Below are 22,939 nucleotides of genomic sequence, written 5' to 3' on the forward strand. Positions count from 1 at the left end.
CCACATCTCCCTGAGCCCCGGCAATTGCTCTGCAAGCAGCACATCAGGTCACCATTAGCTCATTGCCTTCCCCAGCCGAGGCAGGGAGGACAGCCTGGCGCTGGGGCATCCCACCCAGGGCTTTGAAGCCCGCGCTGGCCGGGGACAGCTGGCCCGTGCCACAATCCCCTCGGCCCTTTGGGGGGTTTAAAATAGTGTCTGTGTGTGTCCCCCCTCCCCCTGCCCAGCGCTGACAACTGCACTGTTATTCTCGATGCTGTTTATGGACCCGCGGCGTAACCGGAGCCCCCGGCAGGAGTGGGAGGTGGTGGCTGAAGGGGGCTGGGGGGCAGCCCTAGGTGGGTTTCACCCTAATTGGCAGCCCCCTTGGAATTCGTAGGGGTGGTTAAAGGTGGTGGAAAATTCATCTGGGCCTCTAGATTTAGACTGGAGATTAGAAAGCAATTCTTTAGGGTGAGGGTGGGGAGGCTCTGGAACAGGTTGCCCAGGGAGGTCGTGGAGGCCCCCTCCCTGGAGGTGTCCAGGGCCAGGCTGGAGGAGGCTTTGAGCAACCTGGGCTAAGGGGAGGTGTCCCTGCCCATGGCAGGAGGGTTGGAACTAGATGAGGGAGTCCCCATCCCTGGAGGTGTTCAAGAGGGGATTGGATGTGGCACTTGGTGCCATGGTTTAGCCATGAGGTCTATGGTGCCAGGTTGGACTTGATGAGCTTTGAGGTCTCTTCCAACATTGGTAATTCTGTGATCTTGAAGGTCCCTTCCAACCCACCCCAATTTCTGAATCTGTTCTGTGTGAAAGCCACAGCAGCAAAGGAGCAGTGGCTGAGAGCAGGCACTTTGCTCTTCCAAAAGAGGGGAAGGGACCAGGTTAGACCTAAGCTTCCTATACTCGGGGCTGTGACAAAGGGACACAAGGAGCTTCTCGTGGGTCCAGCTCACAGCTGGGCTGCACAAGTGGAAATCCAGCCCTGAAATGTGGTCCTTCAGGCCTCCACCACAGCACCTCTGAGCATCTCCTGGTGGTGCAGGAGCCTTTCTGCAAGTCCTCAGCACCACCTAGTGTTCCCAAATGTTCCTGGGGTTCAGTTCTGCCTGCTCAGGACGTGTCTGGCCATGCCACGCTTGGCTGGGACATCACCAGCATCCTACACCTCTTGTCCTACACTTACAAGGATCCCCCACGCTCAGTTATTGCCTCTCTTCTCTCATTTGACCCCACAAATCCCTCCTGCAAGCTCTCAGGCAGGTCAGGTGCTCCCCAAAGAAACAACACCCACTTTTCCACAGCCCTCCCAAAGTCTTTTCCTCTGTGGGCATGGAGTTACAGGGCAGGCTGAAACAGAATAGAATAGAATTAACCAGGTTGTAAGAGACCTTCGAGATCATTGAGTCCAACCTATCATCCAACACCATCTAAACAACTAAACCATGGCACCAAGCACCCCATCCAGTCTCCTCCTAAGCACCTCCAGGGATGGTGACTCCACCACCTCCCTGGGCAGCACATTCCAATGGCCAATCTCTCTCTCTATGAAGAATTTCTTCCTAACACCCAACCTAAACCTCCCCTGGCACAGCTTGAGACTGTGTCCTCTTGTTCCGGTGCTGGTTGCCTGGGAGAAGAGACCAACCCCCACCTGGCTACAACCTCCCTTCAGGGAGTTGGAGAGAGCAAGGTCTCCCCTGAGCCTCCTCTTCTGCAGGCTAAGCAACCCCAGCTCCCTCAGCCTCTCCTCACAGGGCTGTGCTCCAGACCCCTCCCCAGACATCTTTCCTGAACTGAGGAGTCCAGAACTGGACACAGGACTCAAGGTGTGGCCTTAACCAGTGCTGAGCACAGGGCAGAATGACCTCCCTGCTCCTGCTGGCCACACTGTTCCTGATCCAGGCCAGGATGCCATTGGCCTTCTTGGTCATCTGTTCACACTGCTGGCTCATGTTCAGCCTGCTACCAACCAGCACCCCCAGGTCCCTTTCTGCCATCCATGGTCCCTTCTGTGGAGCTCGTGGAGGTGCTGGTTTGCAGCTGGATTTCTACTGCTAAAGGTGGATGAAGCCCAGGTTTTGACTTTGCTGCTGTCCCTGGGTGTGGGGTTTGATGGAATGCAGCTTCTGGGGGTCGGTTGGGATGCTGAGAAATGAACAGAGCTGCAGATGTTTGCTCAGGGAAGAGTTGGAGTAGTGGGGAGGAGAGCAAAAATTATCCTGGGTGATAAAGAGGGGGAAGAAAGAAAAGTCATCATCTGACATTAATAACAATGCCACCTCCCAAACCTTATGGAAACAGCAAAGAGTTTGGTGTGAAGGTGATGAGCTGATTTTTTCCCCCTTCTCTCCTCAGATGGAACTTCCCACCACATCTGCTCCTGCCCATCCCCTCCCAGCTTCACATCCTCAACGACCTCACCATCCCTGACTGTGGATCTTTGTCAGACCTCACCATCCCTGACTGTGGATCTTTGTCAGACCTCACCATCCCTGATTGTGGATCTTTTTTCCACCTCCAGAAGCTGAAGACCAACCAATCTCCAGAGAAATGCCTCTTGGTCTAGCAGGTGACATGGGGAAGGACAGCAAAGGTGAGGTGACATTCCTCCCTCTGCCACTGTGATGTGCCCTTGCTCCACTCGCTGCTGAATGCTTCGAGCAGAGGGAGGGCAAACCGAAAAGCAAACCTCTAGGGAGATGCTGAGCTGGGTTTCTTCTTGGCTGTGTCCTTCCTCTGCCTGCAGCACCTCCCTGGGTTGAAAAAGAACAACTTATGTTAGCCAAGGAGCTCTGCAGTTGTGCAAAGAATGGTCAAAAAGAGGCAGCTCCCAGGATCTGAGGACTTCATTGTGCCTGGCAGTAAGAGTGGCCCAGCCCTGGGGTCTATCTGCAGGTGCCCAGCTGCCCACCAGCTGCTTGTGCTTCTCCTGGATGGGACATGGGGGTGCCACCCCCTCTCCCATACAGGGATGGAGATGGTGTCATGGAGTGTTTATAGACTCAGAGAATTCTTTTGGTTGGAGAAGACCTTTAGCTCCCAGGCAGCCAGCACCAGAACAAGAGGACACAGTCTCAAGCTGTGCCAGGGGAAGTTTAGGCTGGAGGTGAGGAGAAAGTTCTTCCCAGAGAGAGTTGTTAGCCACTGGAATGTGCTGCCCAGGGAGGTGGTGGAGTCCCCATCCTTGGAGGTGTTTAAGAGGGGACTGGATGTGGCACTTGGTGCCATGGTTTAGTCATGAGGTCTTGTGGTGCCAGGTTGGACTTGATGATCTTTGAGGTCTCTTCCAACCTTAGTGATACTGTCAGAAGAGGAGGCTCAGAGGAGACCTTATTGCTCTCTACAACTCCCTGAAGGGAGGTTGGAGCCAGGTGGGGGTTGGTCTCTTCTCCCAGGCAAGCAGCACCAGAACAAGAGGACACAGTCTCAAGCTGTGCCAGGGGAAGTTTAGGCTGGAGGTGAGGGGAAAGTTCTTCCCAGAGAGAGTAATTTGCATTGGAATGTACTGCCCAGGGAGGTGGTGGAGTCCCCATCACTGGAGGCATTCAAGAAAGGATTGGATGTGGCACCTGGAGCCATGGTTTAGTTGTCAGGAGGTGTTAGGGATTGGGTTGGACTTGATGAGCTCTGAGGTCTTTTCCAGCCTGCTTGATTCTGTGATTCTATGATTTAGGATCATCAAGTCCAGCCATTACCTAACTCTGGTTGGGAAAGACCTTTAAGATCACGATGTCCAACCATTTAATTGCCAGCCAGCCTGCCTGCTTTTTTGGCTGCACATCAGCTGTGAGTCAATTTTTCATCCTACTCACCCCTGGTCAATTTTCCCACGGAGTTTTGCCTCCTTTTTGGTGCCATCACTTTAACCTTCTCCACCTCTCCCTCTGTCTCCCTTCCCTGCTGCCTTTGCCTGTTTCCTTCCTCTCCACCTTCACTTCCATCTCTTTCACCTGGCTACACAATTGTCCTTCTAGTGGTTTTTCTCTCCCTTATTAATGCTGCTGCCTTGTCCAAGCATCCAGCTGGGACCGATACCCTTTGAATCACATCGTGGCTGAGCTCTCCTTGCTTCCACTTCATCCCAATCCTCTCTTGCCTGCTTTTACCCAGCTGGGGTCTCAGACCTGTTCACAGGGAGGCTGTAATAGGAACCTTTTGGGTTGGTTTTTTCCCCTTTGTCTGTCTGCTTTTCCTGCCAAGCTCTCCCCCAGAGCAGTCCCTCCCCGGGCCAGCCGCGCACGGGTGCTGTTTGCTCTCTGCAGCTGCAGATGTGCCGTGTCGGATTTATTCATCTTCTCCTCCTGCCATCTGGCAAACTCCTTCCTAGACATCTTTGTTGAGGGTGTCTGCAAGAATTAGGTCATGTTTTGAGCAGAGTTCAACAAGTCCCTCACCACCTCCTTTGCTAACTCTCACTTTGTCACCGCCCGGGAGCTCTTTTGCCTCCTCATCTCATGACCTAGTAGAGGTTTGAAGGGTCCTCTGGAGATCTAGTCCAGGCTGGGCACCCACAGCAGGTTGCTCAGCATCACAATATCCAGGTGGGTTTGGCAGCTCTCCAAACAAGGAGACTCCACAACCTCTCTGGGCAGCCTGCTCCAGGGCTCCAGCACCTGCACACCAAAGAGGTTTGTCCAGCTCGTGACATCTCTTGAGTGGCCTTTGCCCCTTGACTTCTCAGTGGCCACCACTGAGAAGAGCCCAGCCCCATACTTGTGACCTCCATCCCCTAGAGACTCCTGAGCATTGATCACATCCCCTCTTAGGCTGCCCTTTATCCAGGCTAAACAGCCCCAGGTGTCTCAGCCTTTCCTCACAGAGATGCTCCTGGCTCCTCAGCATCCTCATGACCTTCTGCTGGACTCTCTCCAGTAGTTTCCTCTCTCCCTTGAACTGGGGAGCCCAGAACATCTCCTGGGGCAGCACATGAAAACGAGGGAACTAATTTCCTGGCTCTGACACTCCCTCATTTGGTGTGTTGCAGTGAGCCATGGCTGCTGTGCACCACACGTTGCAGCCAAACAGCTCACTTCCTGGTTTGTGTTCAACACCCAGCTCAGGGATGGTCTTTGCTACAATAAAAACCCACTGAGAGGCTGTTTCCTTCTAGTAAGATCCACCCCACACACACACCCTGTGGTTTCCTTCCACAAATATTTGATAGTGCAAATTTCCTGGTAGCCAGGAAACACCAACATGACACAGCAGGACGTCGGCTAGGAGAAAAATCTCCATTTCAGAGGCAGGATTGGAGCTGCAGGTTCCAGGGGCTTGGAGCTTGCAGGTTCCAGGGGCTTGGAGGTGCAGGTTCCAGGGGCTTGGAGGTGCAGGGTGCAGGGGCTTGGAGCTTGCAGGTTCCAGGGGCTTGGAGCTTGCAGGTTCCAGGGGCATTGAGCTTGCAGGTTCCAGGGGCATTGAGCTTGCAGGTTCCAGGGGCTTGGAGCTTGCAGGTTCCAGGGGCTTGGAGGTGCAGGGTGCAGGGGCTTGGAGCTTGCAGGTTCCAGGGGCTTGGAGCTTGCAGGTTCCAGGGGCTTGGAGCTTGCAGGCTGCAGGGGCTTGGAGCTTGCAGGTTGCAGGGGCTTGGAGCTTGCAGGCTGCAGGGGCTTGGAGCTTGCAGGTTGCAGGGGCTTGGAGCTTGCAGGTTGCAGGGGCTTGGAGCTTGCAGGCTGCAGGGGCTTGGAGCTTGCAGGCTGCAGGGGCTTGGAGCTTGCAGGCTGCAGGGGCTTGGAGCTTGCAGGCTCCAGGGGCTTGGAGCTTGCAGGCTCCAGGGGCTTGGAGCTTGCAGGCTCCAGGGGCTTGGAGCTTGCAGGTTGCAGGGGCTTGGAGCTTGGAGCTTGCAGGGGCTTTGAGCTTGCAGGCTGCAGGGGCTTGGAGCTTGCAGGGCCTTGGAGCTTGCAGGTTCCAGGGGCTTTGAGCTTGCAGGCTGCAGGTCTTTTTAACTGCAGGGTTTCAGGCCTTTGAGCTTGCAGGTTCCAGGGCCTTTGAGCTCAATTCAACCTTTTGGGACCAGAGGAGCCATGAGATTTCAGGTTCCAGGACCAGCACTTTTCATCACTAACACCCAAGGCAGATTTTTGCATGGTGTTTTTGGTGTCTTCTTTGCATTCTTGAGCATCCCTTGAGGTTTTTCCATGAGCTTGTGCAGCAGTTCCCCAGCTAAATAACAATTCATGCCTCCAAATCCTCTATCCCACCTCTTGTTACTTTCTCAACCTCAGTTTCAGGGTTGATTTTATTTGGGGGGGTGGGCTGTGTAAAGCCTCCCATGTGCCTGCAGCATCCTGGTTTGCTCTGATCTTGCAGGCCAGCACTAAAATGGCAACAGGCTCCTAGGACATTGGTGGAACAATTTAATGGTGGAGATGCCTAATGAAGATAGGGGTGGGGAGGGGAATCCTGCAAGCTTGGCTTTTGCCTCTGGAAAATGTGACTGGTCCCACCTGAAAAAACACACAAGGTTTGGGCATCCCCACCCCCCTCAAAAACAAAGCTGATAGAAATCAGTGGTGAGAGGATGCCTGTGGGATGCTCCCACCCTCCCAACAGCAGCCAAACCACCCCAAGAGGTGAGAAAAAGCTGAATCAATGGAGAATATTTCTATTTTCCAAGGCTCCACCTGTTTAAACAACCTCATGGGAGAGGGGATGGAGTTGATGTGAATAAGGCAGAATAAGGAGGATGAAAAGAAGGCAGGGGGTTGCCAGGCAGCATTTCTGACCTTGAAGCCATTCCTAAAACATTAAAACCCAGCTTTTTGCCCTTTTTTTCCCCCCACTCCAAATTCCCTGTGGCAGGTGCAGCTCCTCCTGCAAGCAGCACTGCTGACACTTCCCTCTCCCCCAAGGGGGTCGTGGGGGTTAATTATTCAACGTTTGCAAAGCACTTTGCAGGGCTGGAGAGGAGAGTGGAAAGGTTTAGGGGGGGGGGGAGCAAACCACATTTCTTGGTCAGAAAATGGCCTTCAGAGCTGAAAGGTGGGTGATGAAGAGGGGTATCCCACGAGGAGCATCCATCAGGAGCTGGGAGGCAGGGAACATGAAGTGCTTCAAAAGTAATTGAACCATTTTGTAGCTGGCTGGGGCTGGGGGCTGCCCTTGAGGGGTGTTAGGGAGGTGGAGGTGGGAGGTAATGCCCCATGAAGCACCCCCCCATCCCCACATGAGTTGGGGCAGTCTGATAGAGAGCAATTTAGTCATAGCATTGAAATGTGAGCAAATAAAGGTTTATGAGGTGGAAAAGCCAGGAGAAAGCCAACTTTTTCCAGTCAGGAAGTTGCAGATGAGTTCTGGGGGGGGAGAAAACAGAAATGGAAGCACCCAGTGTGGCCAGGACTGGGGGATGGGGTGTTGATGTCTGCAGGGTCATCTTTTTCCCCCCTTCAGATGGGTTTTAGAGAAGGCTGGGAGCAGCCAGGGCTGGAAGGAGGAGGGAGGGCTGCAGGCAGGGAGGAGGCAGGGGAGGAGCACAGCTCACCTGGGAGCAGGTACGGCAGCAGGAGCAGCGGGACAGGTAAGGCTCTGCCGGTGGGGCAGGGGGTGGGGAGGGGGCTTCGTGTGGGGAAAGGGTTGGAGAGGAGGGGAGAAAGTCACCCTGAGCCATGAGACTCACCCCCTATAGCTGGGAGGGGAAGGAACCCACCTGCCCACCCATTAGGATGGTAGGGATGGGGAGACCCCAAAATTTGGCATCTAGGCAGCCCCATAGGGAAGGAGGAGAGGAGCTGGAGCAGGTGAGCCTGGGTTGGATCCCCGTGGGGAGAGGAAGTTAAGAGGGACACAGGGGTGTCCTGCTCAACCCATTGAGGTGTCCCAGCACCCTGGGGGCCCAGTGAGATGAGGCAGAGGAGGCTGCTGAGCTGTCTGGTGGCCCTGCCAGGCAGGGCTGGGGCGGTGGGAGGCGGTGGGACGCGATGGGGCAGCTCGGCGAGCGGGCAGCAGCCTTTTCCAAGGAGGAAGTTGAAAGAATAAACAGTTTGTGGGGCCCAAAAGCAGGCAGGGGTGAGAGCAGGGCAGCCTGGGGGCAAGCTGTCCCTATCCCCAAGCCCCCTGACCCCTTGCTGGGCAGGCTGTGAGGAGCCCTGGCTGGGTCCCTCTGCCCCACTCCCAGCCAAAGGAAGTGCAAAAGCTTTGCCTCACAGCCAGCCCGAAACCTCTGCGGCGTGCACTGAGCCAGAAACTCCCTCCCCACCCTCCTCTCCCCGCAGAATTCCCCAGAAAAGTCCCTTCCAGTGTCCACAGATGTGAGAAGTGGGAGGAAGACTGGAGCCCAGGCTACTGCCCTGCTGCCCTCCCTTAGCCAGGGGCTGCTGGGGAAGGGTTTCTCCCTTCTTCCTCCCTGCTTGTCATTAAGAAACCAATCACAAATGAACGACATCTCCCTCTTGCAGCACAAGGTGCACTCACCAAGGCACAAGCTGCTTGTAGAGGATCATGTAGGGCAGCTAATAAACTGGGGTGCAGCTTCAGCAGCTGGACTTGCTGATCTTGGAGATCTTTTCCAACTGATTCTGTGATTCATTACCCAACAGGTCTGTGGCTTTAAGGCCAATCATTTGACATGTCTGGGATGCTCTGCAATGGGAACAGGTTTCTTCAGTAGCTTCTCTTGGATGGTTTTCCTTGAGGGATGTCAAAGGCAGCCAGGAGGAGAGTTGAGCCTGGGCACTGAAGGGCAATCAGGATGGTTTCAGGACTTGGTGGGAAAACAGCAGTTTGGGTGGCACTGCTGGTGCTGGCAAGGAGAGTTTGGTGCTGGTGCTGGCAAGGAGAGTTTGGTGCTGCTGCTTTGTGGTCTGAGAGCAGCAGGGGTTGGTGGAGCCAGGGATGTTTCAGCATCAAGAGGAGGCTGAGGGGAGACCTCATTGCTGTCTACCACTACCTGAAAGGAGGTTGGAACTGAGTGAGGGTTGGGTTCCTCTCCCAATTAACAAGTGATAGGACAAGAGGAAACAACCTCAGGCTGTACACCAGGGGAGGTTTATCTTGGATACTAGGAGAAGGTCTCTGACAGAGTGGGCAGGCATTGGAACAGGCTGCCCAGGGAGGTGGTGGAGACACCACCCCTGGAACACATCCAGCCTGGCCTTGAGCACCCTCAGGGAGGAGACATCCACAACCTCCCAGGCCAACCTGTCCCAGTGTCTCCCCACCCTCCTTCAAGCACCATCTCTCCTTCTGCCTCCCTCCACATCCTCCCTCCACTACCAGCCCTGCCTTACCCATCCACAGAGACACTTCTAATTATAGCAGCACTTACACCTGGCACTCTGGGACATGGGTTAGTGGTCATGGTGGTTGGACTTGATGATCTTTGGAGATCTTTTCCAACCTGAACGACTCTGTGGCTGTGTGATGATCACCACGGAGCCGGGGAGGCAGTTTGGTGCACGGCAAAGCCCCGTGGCAACCACCACCTTGAGGAAGCACTTCAGTGTCTGGGGCACTGCTCAGAGGTGATGGAAAAGGGCTTTCAGCTCCCAAGAGAGACCATTTTGGAAGTCAGACCTCACTGCCTGCAAACCACAGTAAGAAGAGAAGCACAAGGATGGCAGAGTGCTCGCTCCGAGCTGCTCTAATGAAGATGGCTTTGGCTAATTGGTTTGATGTCTCAGCTTTCTCTGCTGGGCTGTAGCTTGGAGCTGCTTCTTCCTGCTTCTCTGCTGGCAGGGCTTGGAGCAGGGGTAGGGATGCAGAGCCCAAATCATGATTTATCAAGTAGAAGGCAAGAAGAGGCAGTGTGAGGAAGAGCAGTGGCAGGCAGAGACCAACGAAACCTCTCCATCCCCAGCTTTTTGCTGCCTTTTTCCCCCCAGTGTCTCCTTTCAGGTGGCTCCATTGTGTCTATTAAGTAGCTCTCAGGCCTCCAGTTTGAGGCTTTCATCCCAGTTTGAACTTCCACATTGAATTTTCCCCTCGTGGTGGGTCCTTATTGTCAGATCAGCTCCATCCCATGTGTTCAGCAGTAGCCAGTGAAGGAGCCCCTGCAGCTCCTGATGGTCCTTCAGGCACTTCCCCAGCAATTGAGCCTAATAGGTTCCAATGATGATGATGATGATTTCTAACCTCAGTCTAAAATCCCTAAGGATGCTTTAGAGGCAGAAAAGTTGCTTCCCTGGGTTTGCAGGCAGAGCTTGGCTCACAAGTATTTGTAACAAGCAACTTGATTGCTGAGTGTCACCATTAATGGTGCAGATGGAGGCAGAGGAAGAAGAAAACTCGACAGTAATGGGATGAAATGGTTCTGAGTGGGGCTGTAGCCTGGCATTAATGCATTAGGGATCCAGCTCCTAGGGGAGCTAATGGAATCACAGAATCATTAAGGCTGGAAAAGACCTCAGAGATCATCAAGTTCATCCTTCAACCCAACAACACCATGACCACTAACCCACGTCCCAGAGTGCCAGGTCTAAGTGCTGCTATGATTAGAAGTGTCTCTGTGGATGGGTAAGGCAGGGCTGGTAGTGGAGGGAGGATGTGCAGGGAGGCAGAAGGAGGGAGGGTGGGGAGACACTGGGACAGGTTGGCCTGGGAGGTTGTGGATGTCTCCTCCCTGAGGGTGCTCAAGGCCAGGCTGGATGAGGCCTTGAACAAACTGGTTTAAGAGAAGGTGTCCCTGCCCATGGCAGCGGGGTGGAACTGGGTGACCTTCAAGGTCCCTTCCAGCTCAAACTATTCTATGATTCTACAGATCTCTTGGGTCCCTCCTCTGCCATCTTTTGGGCAGTGTTATCTCCCCTCCATGTCTTCTTGAAGCCATGGTTTAGTAGTCATGAGGGCTTGGGTGGCAGGTTGGACTTGATGATCTTTGAGGTCTTTTCCAACCTTATTGATTCTATGATTCTCCTCCAGCTGCCTTCCCTCCCAGGTGGAGTGTTAGGGCTGTGAGGTTATGTTGCATTCAGAGATGCACACAGAGAACATTCAGGGTAAGAAATGAGCTCTTGGAGTTTGCTTTGCTTGGCTGAGGCACCTCAGCTGCTGTGGGTTTGATGCTCTCCTGCACTCTCAGGCTCTGCATGAGACCCAGGCCATCTTGACAGGGTTTAAAATAGCTTCATTACTTCCAGTGGCATTCCCCAGCTCAGCCTGAGCTCAGCCTATTTAGTTTTTGCAAGCCAAGACATTTCTGCTCCTTGCTGAGTCAGCCTTTCCCTGGGGACCATCCCTGTCCCCTGCAGATGCTCCAAGAGCCAGGCAGCAGGTCCCACCACGGGCAGACCAGCTCTGGTGTGTCTGAGCTGCCTGATTTGTAGAGAGCAAAGGGCACAGCTAATTGCAGGGGTGATGGCTCCAAGCTGCTTCTAACAGAGAACTTTAGACTGGCATTCAAGAGACCTGTTGGAGCAGGGCCAGAGGAGGCCACAGCAGTGATCTGAGAGCTGGAAGCTGTCTGCTGTGAGGACAGGCTGAGAGAGTTGGGCTTGTTCTGCCTGGGGAAGAGAAGGTCTTCAGGGAGAGCTTCTAGCAGCTTTCCAGGGTTTGAAGGGGGCTGTATGATAGAAAGGAGCAAGGAGTGATGGCTTGAAACTAAAAGAGGGACATTTAACCTGGACAGAAGGAAAACATTTTTGATGCTGAGGGTGATGAGGCCCTAGGCCAGGTTGCCCAGAGAGGGAATAGATGACTCAACCCTGGAACCATTCCAGGGCAGGCTGTCTGGGGCTCTGAGCAGCCTGCCCTAGCTGCAGATGTCCCTGCTACCTGCAGGGAGGTTGGGCCAGATGACCTTGAGAGGTCCCTTCCAAAAAGCACCTGACTCCTTTGGAAAACTCAAGGGACAGAAGATTTGGCTGAAAAGAGCTTATCTGTGGCTGCCAGGGTAGGACAAGTGGCAGTGAAAGCCTAGCTGGGCTCCTCACCATCCTCCCTGCTGCTCTGGATGCCTGCCCAGGGGGTTGGGTGTAGGAGCCATAAACCAAGGAGAAAGCAGCTCCCTTGGGAAGTGATAAAAGCAGATGAAAGAGTAAATCATTAAGCTGGGGGCAAAGTACATGAATTACAAGCCAGCAGGGCCATACTAGGTGACCAGGGAATGGGTGAAGTCACGCTTGGTCAGGATGCCCAGTAAGGGTGGTTGGAACAGGTTGCTCAGGGAGGTGGTTGAGGCCCCATCCCTGGAGATACTCAAGGTGAGGCTCAGCAAGGCTCTGGGCAACCTGAATCTAGTCGAGGATGTCCCTGCTGACTGCAGAGGGAGTGGAGCCAGATGACCTTTGGAGGTCGCTTCCAACCAACCTCACCACCGTCGGCTCCCTCAGCAGCTTCCTTCCCCTGCTGCGCAGAGCCTGGAAGCCTTTGGATCTGCAGGGAGAGCTGTTGGCTGCAGGGTGCTCACAGCTGCAAACATAGCTGTGTTTATTTTGTGTTGGGTTTTTTTTCCCCCCCCTGCTCTGCTCACCTTTTGCATGCTTTCAGAGGAGGAAGGGAAGCAGGAGAAATAGTTTGGCCGGTCACGCGTCCCAGCTAAGCGGCTGCCGGGGAGGGAGCAGGCAGGCAGGCATGGACATGAGCAGCCCTGCCACTGTCCTGTGTCACCCCCAGGAGGTGGAGGTGCTGCCTGGCCCACGTTCAACACACTCCTTTTAAGTGACCTTCAGGCTTCCCTGCTTTAACTGCCCTTGAGGTCATCTTTGTCTGACTGCATCAATCCCCTGCGGGGAAACCCTCAGGTCTCATCACAAACCTGCCTGCAGTATGGAACTGCTGCAGCTAGGTCATTCACACCACAAATCCTGGGGTCAGTTTGGGGCCCCTTAGAGTCAATATGGCTGGAAGAGACCTCAGAGATCATCAAGCCCAGCCTGTCACCCAACACCTCATGACTAACTAAACCATGGCTCCAAGTGCCACATCCAATCCCCTCTTCAACACCTCCAGGGATGGGGACTCCACCACCTCCCTGGGCAGCACACTCCAATGGCTAACAACTCTCTCTGGGAAGAACTTTCTCCTCACCTCCAGCCTAAACTTCCCCTGGCACAGCTTGAGACTGTGTCCCCTTGTTCTGGTGCTGGGTGCCTGGGAGAAGAGCCCAACCCCCACCTGGCTACAACCTCCCTTCAGGGAGTTGTAGAGAGCTGTACTCCAAGAAGGACATTGAGGAAGCTGGAGCAGGTCCAGGGAAGGGCAACAAAGCTGGGGAAGGGTCTGGAGAACAGGGCTGGGGAGGAGCAGCTGAGGGACCTGGAGGTGTTTAGTGTGGAAAAAAGGAGGCTGGGGGGAGACCTCATTGCTCTCTACAGCTCCCTGAAAGGAGTTTGGGAGGAGGTGGAGCTTGGTCTCTTTTCCCAAGGAACAAGCAGCAGAACAAAAGTAAATGGCCTCAAGTTGTTCCAGAGGAGGTTTAGGTTGGACATTAGGAACAGTTTCTTCATGGGCAGTGGAATTAAGCCCTGGCCCAGGCTGCCCAGGGCAGTGGTGGAGTCCCCATCCCTGGAGGGTTGTCAGAGCCATGGAGCTGTGGTGCTGAGGGCCATGGTTCAGTGGTGACCTGGCAGTGCTGGAGTAATGGCTGCACTTGATGATCTTGAAGGTCTCTTCCAACCCCAGCAGCTGTATGATCCTGTGACCCCCTTGACTCTCTATTGCTGTGTCACAGCATTAACATGGCATTATACTGGACTACATGATCTCCAGAGGTTCCTTCCAACCCCTGCCATTCCCTGGTGTGGCAGTGGTAGCTCTTGTCGTGGCGTCCTGGATCCCTCTGGTTGTGCTCTCAGTCATCATCCTGCTGCTGGTGTGTGTGTGTGATGGGATTCTCCTCTTGCCCAGAAAATCCAGACTTGTATCCATCTCCCTGGCTCAGCTATGGCGCTCCCTGAATCCACAGGGATCCAGGTGGATGCTCTGAGTCCCTGGTTGTGTCTTCCTACAGAGACTATTGTCTTAGCCCACTGGACTGTACCAGCAGTGGTGCCTTGCTTTGATTCTGTGTTTAACTACCCAACGCAGCCTCTGTCAACAAATCTCTCCTTTTAAGTCCTGAAACAAGGCAGAACCTTGCAGAGCTCCTAACAACTGCCCACAGAGCTGCCAGCCACCAGGCTGCAAAAGACTCTTGCCATGCACAGCTTTTTCTTTTGGATTGCATCCCACCCTAAGCACGTTGGGGTGAGCCCCACTGTGGGAGCTCCCAGCTGCAGGCAGGACTCACAGGGGTGAGATGCTGGCCCAGGTTGCCCAGAGAGGTGGGAGATGTCTCATCCTTGGAACCATCCCAGCTCAGGTTGTTTGGGTCTCTGAGCAACCTTCTCCAGCTGCAGATGTCCCTGCTGACTGTGTGGGGAGGGTTGGATTAGATGCCCTTTAAAGGTCCCTTCCCACCCAAACCTTTCCATGAATCTATGGCACCTATGCCACAAGAGAGCTGTGTTTTGCCTGGCATTAAGTTCAGCTCATGGTGCAGAGGAACCAAACTCCATAGAGGAGGAAGTCCTGGGTGCCAGCAGCCCAGCTTCTGCTATCAATTAGAAAGATCCTAATTGACCAGCACTGACACAACCCCCCTGTGATGGCACCAAGGCAGGCCCTGAACATATGCTCAAGCCCACATGAAAGAGTTTAATCATTTCTCCACCTAATTAAGCAGACCAGCAAACGGCAAAGAGGAGCCAGCTGGGGTTTAATTGCTGCTCTTCTCCTAGGAAACAGGTCCCTGCCTCTCCAACCAGCCACCCCGAGCAGCTCTGCTGCCATCCCTGGCCTTAGTGGTGCTCCAGAGAGGGAAGAAGGGCTGGGAGAAGGTGGTGATGCAGGGAGTGAGTTGGTTGAGGTTACAAAGGTGGCTCAGTTGGTAGCACATCAGACCCTGAATGGGAAGGTGGTGAGTTCAAGCCTGCAGTGGGCAGCAGTGTCTTCCCTACTCTAGTGGTGAGGTCTGTGGTGACAGGTTGGACTCGATGATCTTAGGAATACTGAATAGGTTACAAAGGTTTCACTGCCCAGATCCAAACTGCTTTGTTTCCAGCAGGTTTGGGGGGGTTGTGAAGCTGGATTGTTAACAAAGTGCTTTGGCTTTACATGGAATCCATGGATAGGTTTTCACAGTATCACTGAGGTTGGAAAAGACCTCGAGGATCATTGAGTCCAACCTATCAACACAGACCTCATGACTAAACCACAGCACCAAGTGCCACATCCAATCCCCTCTTGAACACCTCCAGGGATGGGGACTCCACCACCTTCCTGGGCAGCACATCCCAATGGCTGACAACTCTCTCTGGGAAGAACTTTCTCCTCACCTCGAGTCTAAACCTCCCCTGGCACAACTTGAGACTGTGTCCCCTTGTTCTGTTGTTGGTTGCCTGGGAGAAGAGACCAAGAAGGTTTTGGCTAAAGACCTTGGAGATCATCAAGTCCAAACATCAGCCTAACACCCCCATGGCCCTTAGACCAGGTCCTGAGGTGGGCTGAAAAATCCCAGGAGTGCCAAACAGTTTTGGACATAGCAAACCACTCAGGTTGCTGTTCAAGGAGCTGATGATGCCCACTGGTGCTACCCCTAGACCTTACTGTTTCCCCTGGGTATTCTCTGCCTGGTCCCAAAAACTCCACCCTGCCCTGGGCTTGCTCACAATGTGGAGAAGGGTAGGAAGGAGGGAATTGGATGTGGCACTTGGTGCCATGGTTTTGTAGTCATGAGGTGTTGGGTGCCAGGTTGGACTTGATGATCTTTGAGGTCTCTTCCAACCTTGGTGATTCTGTGAGTCACTGCCCCTGCTCTTCCTGGGAAAACTTTCTCCCTTGACCTGATAGAAAATCTTCTCTGTCTTGACAACAGCTGATGCATTTAGCTGCTGTAAACCCCACATCAATGACTCTGTTGATGAGGGAGGAGAAGATAGTGCACTAGGAGAGGTAATGACCTAGAAAGGCTTTTTTTTTCCTGCATAGAAAAAACAATTTCCTTTACATTTGCTCTCTGGAAAGGAGCAGGAAGAAGTTATTTTTGTAGTTGCAGAGGAAGGTCTGGTGAACAGGCTGCTGGAGTTTGCATGCCAGGGCTTAGTAGTCATGAGGTCTTGGGTGAAAGGTTGGACTGGATGATCTTTGAGGTCTTTTCCAATCTTATTGATTCTATAAGGAGCTGCTGGGAGAGATCCTGAGGGCTGCAAGGTTCAGGCTGGGATGCATCAGATATTGTTGTAGGGTCTCTGCTGGGAGGTGGTTGGGGCCCTGTCCCTGGAGGTGTTTAAGCCCAGGCTGGATGAGGCTGTGGCCAGGCTGATCTAGTGTGGGGTGTCCCTGCCCATGGCAGGGGGGTTGGAACTGGATGATCCTTGTGCTCCCTTCCAACCCTGACAGATACTATGATACTATGATACTATGACTAGTCTGGGAGCCAGCTGTCCCAGTTCCTTATCTTGGGACAAGGACCTCAGGAAGGTTCCTGACGTTACCTTACCACCTCTCACCCTTGGAGGGTTTCCCAGTGCTCCTTCTTGTTCCCATGTGCTTGGGCAAACCTTTCCCAGCCCTCCCTGAAAGGGAAATCCCATTGTTTTTTCCCCCCTCAACTCTATGTCCAATAACTGACCCAAGCTGTACACTGAGATTGTTTCTCCCTTGCTTTGCAGGCAGAGGAGGTGGTCAGGATGGCGAACTTCAGGGGTCATGCGCTTCCAGGCAGCTTCTTCCTGCTCTTTGGGCTCTGGTGGTCTGTCAGGTACCCCCTGCAGTACCTCAGCAAACAAGTGCAAAAGAAATCCCCCAGGATGTATTGGTTCCAGCGTGTGGATGCCATGGAAGGGGGAATCAAAATCTTCTTTGCTCTGACAGGTAATGTCCCAGGCTGTGGTGGTGACTCTACCGGAGCCCTCACTCCAGAGAAACCACATCAGGGGTGGAAAGGTTGTGTCCTGATCTTCATCCTGTCTTGATAGCTGATAGAGTCTGCTGTGAAGGGTCTGGAGAACAGGGCTGGTGAGGAGTGGCTGAGGGAGCTGGGTGTGTTGAGCCTGGAGAGGAGGAGGCTGAGGTGAGACCTCATTGCTCTCTACAGCTCCCTGAAAGGAGGCTGAAGCCCAGTGAGGCTTGGTCTCTTCTCCTTAGTAACAAGTGACAGGATGAGAGGAAATGGCCTCTCTTTTCCCAAGGAACAAGGAGTAGAACAGAAGTAAGTGGTGCCAGAGTGGATTTAGGTTGGATGTTAGGTAAAGATTATTCACTGCCAGAGCGGTCAGGCATTGGAACAGGCTGCCTGGGGCGGTGGTGGAGTCACCATGCCTGGAGGTGTCCAGAAAACAGGTAGACAGGGCACTCTGGGACATGGTGAGGTGGGCATGATGCTGTTGGGTTGATGGTTGGATCTGAGGGTCTTAGAGGTCTCTTCCAGCCTCAGTGACTCTATGTCTCCATCCTATGTGGAAGCACCAAGTTTTGTAGCCCTTCGCAAAGCTGAGCTTTGGGGCTTTATGCCCAGCCCTTTGTCCTACTGCCAAACCATCAACTCCTGCTTCAGAAGCCCCTCCCAGCAATGAGCAGCATCAGCCATCCCTGTGCTGAACCCCCCAGAAATGACCTGCTCTCACATGTCCCTGCAGGGATGCTGGCAGAGCAGTTCGTCCCGGATGGGCCACACCTGTACCTCTACAGCGGCACCAACCGCGACTGGGTGAAGCTGATGAACTGGCAGCACACCACCATGTACCTCTTCTATGGCCTCTCTGGGCTGGTGGATGTCTTCAGCTACGTCTCCCAGGCAGTGCCACGGGGTCTGGACCGCCTCATGCTGTCCATGGCTGTGTTTGTTGAAGGTCAGTAGAAGGTGGTGCTCGACTTGGAGGGGGGATGCCGGAGGGCGAGCCAGGGAAGGACCAAACCCCGAAGATAGGACACGTCGTAGGTGATGCATCACCGAAGGGCAAGGTGGGAAATGAGAGCAGCAGCAGGTCCTGGCTTCGCCTGCTCTGGGATTTCTGGGTTGACAGCAGTACAAAGCAGCAGGTTGAGTTTCCTCCCCGTGATGAATGGCTGCTGGATGCTGCATTTATCTTGCGGCTCCAGTGCCGCTCGCGTGTCCCCGGAGAGACATTCGCCGTGCCCCAGGCATCCTCACCCTCATCTGCTTGCACCGCACGTGGCACGCTCCAGGGACTCCTTCCAGCCTCAGCACATCAGGAATAACATTCTGGCTTCAGGCTGTCTTCAGAGTGGCCAGCCAGGATTCTCAGGCCCCTCTTGGATCATCACAGGGAAAAGACACCAGGAATAAAGTCCTTGTATAAAAAACCCTTGCTGAAAGGACACCTCCTGTCTTTTCCTCTTCCCCAGCCTCCTCCTTCATCTTTTTTCCCCCTTCCCCAACCTCCTTCTCCTCTCTCCTGTTCCCCCTTCCCCAACCTCCTCCTCCTCTGTCCTGTTCCCCCTTCCCCAACCTCCTCCTCCTCTGTCCTGTTTCCCCTTTCCCAACCTCCTCCTCCTCTGTCCTGTTCCCCCTTCCCCAACCTCCTCCTCCTCTGTCCTGTTCCCCCTTCCTCAACTTCCTCCCCCTCTGTCCTGTTCCCCCTTCCCCAGCCCCAAAGGATTTTGGAGCAGCAGCAGGGGCATTTCATCAGGCAGAGTCTGATGTGTCACAAGTGGAAATGAATCATTTCCAACCCCCCAGAAAATGGAAAAGCAGGGGATCAGCAGGCACTTGGCTCTGAGGTGAGTGGGATGTGAAGAGGTGATGGCACCAACAGGGGAAGGAAGAGAACCACCCCTCTGTTGTCCTCTGCCTTTGGTCCCCACCTGCTTCAGACCCTCCTGCCCCAAGGTTGGGCATTCATCCCTCTAAAAAGGTGGGGTGCCAGGAGACTTGAAGGGATGGTGCTACCTGGAGGCTTGTCTCAGCCTGCCACCTGAAGAGGTGTTCTAGTCTACTGTGTGCCATGGCTGGTGCTGCCAGTGCTGCCCTGAGCTTGGTTTGTATCTTGGCAGGTTGTCTCTTCTACTACCACGTCCTTCATCGCCCCATGCTGGACCAGCACATCCACTCCCTCCTGCTCATTGTCATCTTCCTGGGGGCTTGCAGCACCATGCTGGAGGTCTTCCTCCGTGACAACATCATCCTGGAGATGTTCAGGGCTGGTGCTGCCATTGTGCAGGGAACGTGGTTCTGGCAGGTCAGTTCTGCAGGGCACCAAGGTGAGGGAGAGCTGGGAAAAGCAGCCACTCATCACCTATCAATCCCACGTCTCTGAAGGATCATTTCACTGGCCTCACCTCACAAATAGATCATAGCCCAGAATTTACCCATCCCAGGCCCTCTCTGATGGCTGCTGAAATTGCCCTTTGGCTTGGCTTGGTGCTTCTCTAGGGCCAGCAGCAGAAGTGAGCATCTACCCACCCAGGACTAATTGCTTAATGTGTCTAATGCAGCCTGAAGCCTGGTTCAGTGCAAAGATGCAAACCCAACCAGGCCATCAAGTGGCCAAGTGAAACCCCAGCCAGCTGCTTGCTGTGCTAGAAGCTGGAGAAGCAAAACAATCACTGGGAGATAAGTCCCAAAGCTGAAAAGCTTTGAGTTCTCCTCCTCTTTCTCAGCCTTGGGGCTGCTGTGCTAACTCCAGCTCGAGTTCAGAGAGTAGAAACTGTGCTGAGCTTGTAAAACACTCAGTGTGGAGGCTTCAAAGGAGTCTGCAGTGTGCCTGGATATTGCAGAGAAAGAGAGAGACCGTGGGCAGAGGCTTGCTTTGTGCAGCCTCTCATTGCCAGCGCTGTCCCAGCACAACCTACTCTCCTGGTCAAGGCTCAAGTCCCTTGGTCATCACATTGGCCATGGTGACCACCAAGATGGACAGGAAGGTGCTGAAGGGCTTCAGGACATTGCTTTGTTTCCCTGCCCCCTGAGGTAATGCATTGCTTGTTCCACCCAGATCGGGGTCGTGCTCTTCCAGCCGTGGGGAGGTCCGATGTGGGATCAGAAGGACCACAGCAACATCATGTTCCTCACCATGTGCTTCTTCTGGCACTGGGCAGCTGCTGTGGCCATCGTGGCTATAAACTACACCCTCACTTACTGGTATGGCTGGGACAGGAGTATGGGGAGGAGTGGGGTGAGCAGGGAGGGAGGGAAATGGATGGAGAGAGAGGGATGGAGGGAGGGAGAAGCTGAACCTGAAGCACAAAGTCACAGCTGAGTAATTAGCTCCTGGCTGCTGTGAGGTTTAGGACATGGGACAAGGGTGGCTGTTGTTTGTGGAGTACACAGAATGCAAAAGAGGGTCAGCAAGGGGCACGGAGGAGTCAAATCCCCAAGCCCCTGAAGCTGCTCCTGGAAGTCACACCACAATTTTTATTCTACAGTAAGTGCTGGGAGTCAACCATTAATTCAATAGAGAAATGAAAGCTTTGCCAGCACCTCCTGACACTTTGTCCCCTCCCTTGGAGGGATTTCAAGGAGGCTGACAGTCACAGAGCTAGCAGAGGTACAACAGCATGGTCTGGTGGCTTTGCCAAGGGGGTGGGAAGGGGATGTTGTCCTACTTGCAGGGAGGCTTCTGCAGCCTGGGAACCTCTGAGGGGTGCTGCAAGGCTTACTGAGATGTGGGCTGGTCCAGCCTGTGCAAGCAGAGAGACTTTGTACAACACTGGACAATTGGACAGACCAGTTTAGGTTGGACATTAAGAACAAGTTCTTTAGACATAGAATCATAGAATCAACCAGGTTGGAAGACACCTCAAAGATCATCAAGTCCAACCTGTCACCCAACATCTCCTGACTGCTAAACCATGGCACCAAGTGCCACATCCAATCCCCTCTTGAACACCTCCAGGGATGGGGACTCCACCACCTCCCTGGGCAGCACATTCCAAGGGCTAACAACTCTCTCTGGGAAGAACTTTCTCCTCACCTCCAGCCTAAACTTCCCCTGGCACAGCTTGAGACTGTGTCCTCTTGTTCTGGTGCTGGTTGCCTGGGAGAAGATGCCAACCTCCTCCTGGCTACAACCACCTTTCAGGCAGTTGTAGACAGCAATGAGGTCTCCCCTGAGCCTCCTCTTCTCCAGGCTCCCTCAGCCTCTCCTCGTAGGACATTAGGAACTTCTTCTCCATGAGGGTGGTGGGACAGGTTGCCCAAGGAGTTGGTGGAGGCCACATCTCTGGAAACATTCAAGCTCAGGTTTGATGGGGCTCTAAGCAGCCTTGATGCAGTTGCAGGTGCCCCTGCTCACTGCAGGGAGGTTGGATTAGATGACCTTTAGAGGCCTGTGATAAGCAGCCCTCCCCACACCCCCCAAGTCCAGCACTTCAGGAGCTCTGCAGCAGTTTCTCCTCCTCTGTGCATTCCTCACAAGTCTCTCTTGCTCACTCTGGTGTTAGTTTGGGGGCTTTGCTAGCGCTGATGGATTTCTCTTGTGTCCCAGCTGCATCCAGAGATACCAGAGAGGCAGCAGGGAGCCTTACATCGGGCTGGGAGTGCGGCAGCAGAAGTGTGACAGCAGCTCCCAGGCTGCCTTCCTGAACGGCTCTGATGAAGAGTGAAGAGGCTGCAGCTGCTCCTTCAAATCCACGCAGAATCCGGGGTTTAGAAGAAAAATACCTTCCTATCTCTCTGTCTAATTATAATCTAATGAAAGATTTATGGTCTGGGAGAGCCCAGAGAGGTGCAACCACTCTGCTGCTGGGAAGCAGGCTGAGCACCTCTGGGGGGGCAGCTGCCCTCCATCCCTACCCAAATGTTGGTGCCTGTGAAGCAAGAGCTGTCTGCAGCGATCTCTACCAACAAAACCAAGTGCAGAAATTCGACCCAAGTTGCTGGGCTCCCATCTGTGTTTCCATAGTGATGGAGAGCAGCCTTTTGGCCAGGTGACTTTTGCAAGAGCCTGGAGGCTTTGAGCTGCTGTCCAGGGTGAGGTGATGTACCTCCAGCCCAAGGAGGGCGAGGGGGAAAGGCTGTGGGGCATGAGGTGATGTGGAATTTGCAACAGCACAGCTCCATTGTACAATCACAAGCCACAAGGTTTTAATGCCAAAGCTTCTGACTACAAAAAGGTGTGGTTTTGAAATGGTTTTCCTGTTCACTTGCAGGCTGAAAGAGTGAATAAATGTGAAATGCAAAAACTCCCTGCTGAGCTGATAGCCTTCAGTTTAAGCCTGATAAATTATACAGTGTGTGATCACAGCTTAGAGAAATCCATCCCTCAGACCCATACAGCCTGCAGGGCTGCAAGATCCATGGCTGAGCAGCAGGGATTCCTAAAGCATCCCAGTTTTCCAGTGAAAAGCAAGCCCTCAGCAGGCCAAGTGGGATGAAATCAGCACAGGTTTTGTTTTCAGCCTGCCTCTGCCAGCTCACTTCTTGCACGAAGCGACTGGAAATGTCACCTCCTAGGAGGAAAAATGTGCCAGGAACTGAGTAAGGGGATTTGAAAAGTACAGCAAATAAACACCAGCACAAGAGGAGCTGAGACTGTTCCTGCCTCCAGCCCTGGGGCTGGAAAGATGTTTTGCACTGGAGTCTTCTCCCTGCTGCATGACATGGGGGTGAGGGGCTGGATGCAGCTGATTATTGTGCTCACCGTCGTGGCTGAACAGTAAAGGTCCAAGCCTCTGTGACAAGGGAGGGGTTGAAGGGTCTGGAGAACAGGGCTGAGGGAACTGGGGGGTGTTGAGCCTGGAGAAGATGAGGTTGAGGGGAGATCTCATTGCTCTCTGACTCCCTGAGAGGAGGTTGGAGTGAGGTGGGGGTTGCTCTCTTCTCCCAAGGAACTAATGGTTGGAATGTGGCTCCTGCAAGAGTGACCAAGCATTGGAACAGGCTGCCCAGGGAGGGAGGTGGTGGAGTCCCCATCCCTGGAGGTGTTCAAGAAACCTGTGGCCATGGCACTTGGGGAAATGGTTTAATGGTCACAGTGGTGTTGGGTTGATGGTTGGACTGGATGATCTTAGAGGTCTTTTCCAGCCTTAATGCTTCCCCTTGTTCAAAGAGCCTGTTGCAGACCCAGGCAGCTACAGCCCGGATTTTATTGCT

General features: G+C 53.8%; 1 protein-coding gene across 3 annotated transcripts in view; it reads left to right on the plus strand.

The window, feature by feature from the left end:
- The window catches only part of LOC137451994 (transmembrane protein 45B-like), a 30,962-nt gene extending 8,915 nt beyond the window's left edge, over positions 1–22,047 (plus strand). For 2 of the 3 annotated variants that reach the window (XM_068160019.1, XM_068160020.1), the window contains exons 2-7: positions 2,338–2,575; positions 16,560–16,761; positions 17,526–17,738; positions 18,904–19,088; positions 19,842–19,987; positions 21,333–22,047. In XM_068160019.1, coding sequence (XP_068016120.1) covers positions 16,578–16,761; positions 17,526–17,738; positions 18,904–19,088; positions 19,842–19,987; positions 21,333–21,450 — 846 coding nt within the window. In that variant the 5' untranslated portion in view covers positions 2,338–2,575; positions 16,560–16,577 and the 3' untranslated portion in view covers positions 21,451–22,047. Of the gene's footprint in view, positions 1–2,337; positions 2,576–7,410; positions 7,493–16,559; positions 16,762–17,525; positions 17,739–18,903; positions 19,089–19,841; positions 19,988–21,332 lie in introns of those variants that run through there. The other variant, XM_068160018.1, reaches the window with a different exon arrangement.
- Positions 22,048–22,939: the final 892 nt, after the last annotated feature.

The sequence above is a fragment of the Melanerpes formicivorus genome, unplaced genomic scaffold (genome assembly GCF_026170545.1).
Source record: "Melanerpes formicivorus ecotype bairdi unplaced genomic scaffold, bMelFor1.0.p_v2 SCAF_47, whole genome shotgun sequence".
Taxonomy (NCBI): domain Eukaryota; kingdom Metazoa; phylum Chordata; class Aves; order Piciformes; family Picidae; genus Melanerpes; species Melanerpes formicivorus.